The following is a 4,422-nucleotide window of genomic DNA, read 5'->3' as shown; positions in this document are numbered from 1 at the left end:
TTTTTTTTGAGTTCCTGCAGTCATCTACCTGCCTCCCTCTTTTTCCTCCCTCCCAATGGTTTTCTGTTAAAGGTCTTCTCTTCTTCAGGCACCTGTCTGACTCATCACCCCAAACCAAGCAACTTGACACCCATGTACACCTAAGGCTGTGTGATAAATTCATACAGGGACCACAATGCTTGTCATAGTCCCTTGTTTTTTCAAAAGGGCTTTGAATGTGTGACCTGATACTAGGGCTCTTCTAAAATTTGGCCAGTGCAGAAACAAACTTGTCTCCATACTCCACTGAGTCGTACTACACCAGCACAAAGGCCACTGTCACAGATATAGTGAACTTTTGTACATGTAAACTTTGGTGGATTGTAACTTTTTCTTTTTGCTCCATTTGAATGCTTTAGGAAAGTCAGAGCCTTCCAGTCAATTGGATGAGTGAACTCATCTTGGTGGGCATCCTCGAAGTGCTTTCTTGTTTAACCTCACCACTTGTTAGTCCTGTTGTCATACTTGGTACAGGTGATAGGCTTGCTGTCAGATCCCTCAGTCCATGAGATTGCATGGATCCCTGACCAGCCTTGTGTGGTGTGGCTTTTCTAACCAGGTCTCCTGGCTTATGTGGCAGCTGTCTGGAGCTGGTTTGTCAGCCAGCAACTAATGCACAAAACATCATGTTTAGGCAGGGGAAAAAAAGGTGTGAAGGGAAGGGAGAGTAAGTTCTTTGTTCTGCAGTTTAGACAGCAGTCTTCTTTATGGAGCTGAACAATACTTTTCTCAGATTTAATGTGAAGCCTATCTGGGCTCTGGTTGCCCTGGTGCTTTCCTGTGTATCTGGAATGATGCAACTGAAGCAAAATTAATAGCTTAATATCAAAATGGACTCCTGACGGGTAGTAGATCACCAAGGTCTATTTAACAGAGGGTCCATTCTGCAGGCATGAAAACTCCTCTCCCTCCCCACTCCTGGCACCTAATGCAAGCAAAGCCCAGATGGTAGAAAGTGTCTGAATCCCTTGCGCTCTCTCTGCAGTTCCCCCTACTCCTGTACCCACCGATGACGTGGATGTCTACTTCGAAACCCCAGCAGATGACAATGAGCACGCCCGCTTCCAAAAAGCAAAGGAGCAGCTAGAAGTCCGACATCACAACCGCATGGACAGGGTGAGCTTGTTGCCCTGATGTGCACAGTGGCTGATTTGTGTTGTTTGACCAACTACTCTTCCCTTTAGACCTGGCTTCCCTGGTGGTCTTGCATCAAGGCCCGATGGTTTAGTGGTTGTATTTTTATCTCCCTCTTCTCCCCCGTGTGCTAGGAAAGACGGTTATCAGGAGCAATAAACATTCTGTTCTGCAGGGTTAATTGCCAAGTACGGACCCTGAATTTGAAACATCTGATTGTGATTACAGGTCTTCTGATGCAGCTGGTTTTCTGTGCCTGTAGGGTAGCCCCAAAGTAAATTTGAACCTTATTAATGTGAGCACCCTTTCTCTTTACTCAGGTGAAAAAGGAATGGGAGGAAGCAGAGCGTCAAGCCAAGAATCTCCCCAAGGCAGAGAGACAAACCCTCATCCAGGTAAGAATCAAAGGATCCAAAAAGTTTCCTGTTCTCAGCAGCTTCAGTGTCCACCTGAGTGAGGCAGACAAAGAGGCTGGTGTCCTGAGCCGGAAGCCCTAAATGTTGAAAAGCCAGCCGTGCCTCTGCTTGGATTGTGCCCAAGAATGTGAGACTGGAATCCACTGGCTCTTATTCTTGAAGCTGGAGTTATTGCCAGTTTTTTTTTTTTTTTTTATCCACCCTCTGGTAGCAGGAAATGAAACTGCCCACCAGCTTATCAGCAGCTCAGCCAGAAGGGAACTTTAGACTTCAGGCATCTGTTTTGTTCAACTGCACTGACAAATGGCCTTGTAGTCTTGTAACCCAGAATTTCTCTACCGTGTGTTGGGGGCCAATTGTGCAAAGCTATAGAGAACCTATGAGGCTGAAAATAAAACTTGTTCAAGTGCTGGACTCCTTCCTCTGTTAAGTGTGAGCTCTCTGTGCAGACTTAAGGAATATGCACCTAGAATAAGATTTCTGTTGAGGGCACTATCTCCAAACATTTGGCTGTCTTCAGTTGGTACAAAACTGGCTTTTAGGATTCATTTGTAAGACCAAAAAAAATACATTTTTGTCCTCTGCTCTATTTTGATGTTATCTACGCATGTAGTCTACAGCTTCTATAGGTGAGCTCCCCAGGTACTCTGATAAAGTGCCTTCCATCTGATCTCCTTGTCTTTCAGAACACAAGTTAATAGCCATATTGGGATAGAGGTAATGGTGGTGTCCTCACTGTATAAAAATGAGTTGGTGGTGATCTTAAGGCCTCAGGAGAGCTGAGAATACAGTCTGCACCTCCTGACTCTTAGTTCTGACGGCAGAGTACAGGGTTATTTGCTTTCCAAGCACTTTAAAATGACTGTAAATTGAGTTTGAAAGTCTGATTTGCAACTACTACTTAACCAGCATATATTAAATCTTTATTGATTCTCTGTTATAATGTCCTTCTCCCCTACCATAAAATGCCTTTGGGCCTCTCCCACATACCCTGCCCATCTTGCTTGTCCAAAGGAATTGGATCTGCAGAAGTAGGCATTCTTGTAGAATTCATCCTTTTTGCTAGAGCACTGAAGCAACCTTATAAAAGCTTCTTGCCTCCCCATTCCAGCACTTCCAGGCGATGGTTAAATCTCTGGAGAAAGAGGCAGCCAGCGAGAAGCAACAGCTCGTGGAGACTCACCTGGCGCGAGTAGAAGCCATGTTGAATGACCGGCGTCGCATTGCCCTGGAGAATTATTTAGCTGCCCTGCAAGCAGACCCCCCTCGGGTAAGTTGCCTTGGAGCATACTGCGTTGTAGAGATGGGGATCACGTGGATGAGGTGGGGAGGGTGAGAAGGCTTCGTTGTGGAGTGAGCTTTGTGGCAGGGCTGAGGGTATTGGAAAGGCAGACTGCTGGCACGGGTCTTGGTAACTTGTATTGAAGACTTGCAGACTCTGCTTGTTATGCAGGAAGCTGCACTTGGTTAATGCCACATTCGTTTGTGAAGTGTAGTAGTCTGTCTAGTGCATTTGCTATAAAAGAGGATTACCAGAGAGATCTACATAGGTGTGCTGCTTCCAGGATCTATCAAGCAAAGTAGACTTTGCAAGTGCTGTATTCCAGTGCAATTGTTGTACAGGGTTTAGTTTCTGGAGTAAGCAGTTGGATTTTAACTACTCCTAAATCCTGCAGCCTCACCGCATCCTGCAAGCTCTGAAGCGTTACGTCCGGGCTGAGAACAAGGACCGTCTGCACACCATCCGCCATTACCAACATGTCCTGGCAGTTGACCCAGAAAAGGCTGCGCAGATGAAATCTCAGGTACGTAAGTGTTGCTATCCTGGGAGCCTTTTCAGTTCGGGAGCGGCTCTAGAAGAGCCTCGCAATCCTGTTCACTCTGATTCGGCAAAAGCTGAATACTGTAGCAGCTTGACATGTCCTTGCTCTAAACAGGGATTTTCATTAGCTGTTCTGTATGCATGTTGCTTGTTGCCAAAGATGCTCTCCTTACAACTTTTCCTTACCACTTCCTGAATGTTAAGTACTTGATATGCAGTTACTACCCTGGAGCTGCCTGCAGTAGTGATGATGTCTATCACAGCTATACTATTATTCTCAATCTGAATAGGATTTTAGACCTGGCTCATCAGCAGTGCGTCTTTTTGTGCTGCACCTATGTGACTTGCTTGGGATTTGGTCATTCCTTGAGCAGATGCAAGGGGCGAGCTTCCTTTTCTTTTCCCAGCACACTGTTTACATTTTCCCTGAGTCTCTCTTGAGCACTTAGGCTTTGGATGCACTATACTATGTTATGGATTTTGTTAAGTAGGCTTGCATTTGCCGGTTTTCTCCCTAGCTTCCAATGAGCAGGAGATTTTTAACTCTTGCCAAGAAGTTGGCCACTGTTCTTGGCTGTGTTAAACCCTCCACTTTGAATAAGGGCGTATTGCATGTTTTCATCACACTTCATCCCTGGAGACCCAGTGGCTGATTTTTCTTTTTTCCCCTCAGCTTGGAAGAACATCTAAACATGCTGGCTCAAGGGAACACTGTATCTGGCCGGTTCAATTCTTCTGAAAGGTGTTTCAGATGCTACATTTACCCTTTAGCCCTCTCCTCCTTCTGTGGTTGCACGTTTCCATTTTTATGCTCTAAAATTGCTACAATAATACTTAAAGACCCCACCAAGATCAGAGATGACATCTGCTAAACACTTTATGTGCTTATCAGAGCAGAGGCCATCTTAAAGCTTGCACTGGCTAGGACCAGACAAAAGGTGGAAAGGGAAATAGCTACCTTGTTAGTCTCTGCAGCTTTCCAGTTGTCATTACGGTTGCTTGCAGACATTT

General features: G+C 45.4%; 1 protein-coding gene across 6 annotated transcripts in view; it reads left to right on the top strand.

The window, feature by feature from the left end:
- The window catches only part of APLP2 (amyloid beta precursor like protein 2), a 101,138-nt gene that overhangs the window by 69,952 nt on the left and 26,764 nt on the right, over positions 1-4,422 (top strand). For all 6 annotated transcript variants that reach the window (XM_019509305.1, XM_019509297.1, XM_019509274.1 and 3 more), the window contains 4 exons: positions 1,025-1,155; positions 1,494-1,568; positions 2,701-2,859; positions 3,266-3,394. In XM_019509305.1, coding sequence (XP_019364850.1) covers positions 1,025-1,155; positions 1,494-1,568; positions 2,701-2,859; positions 3,266-3,394 — 494 coding nt within the window. The remainder of the gene's footprint in view (positions 1-1,024; positions 1,156-1,493; positions 1,569-2,700; positions 2,860-3,265; positions 3,395-4,422) is intronic.

Source organism: Gavialis gangeticus, unplaced genomic scaffold (assembly GCF_001723915.1).
Source record: "Gavialis gangeticus isolate Ggan-Ray unplaced genomic scaffold, GavGan_comp1, whole genome shotgun sequence".
Classification (NCBI taxonomy): domain Eukaryota; kingdom Metazoa; phylum Chordata; order Crocodylia; family Gavialidae; genus Gavialis; species Gavialis gangeticus.
This window is presented reverse-complemented; position numbering and strand designations above follow the sequence as displayed.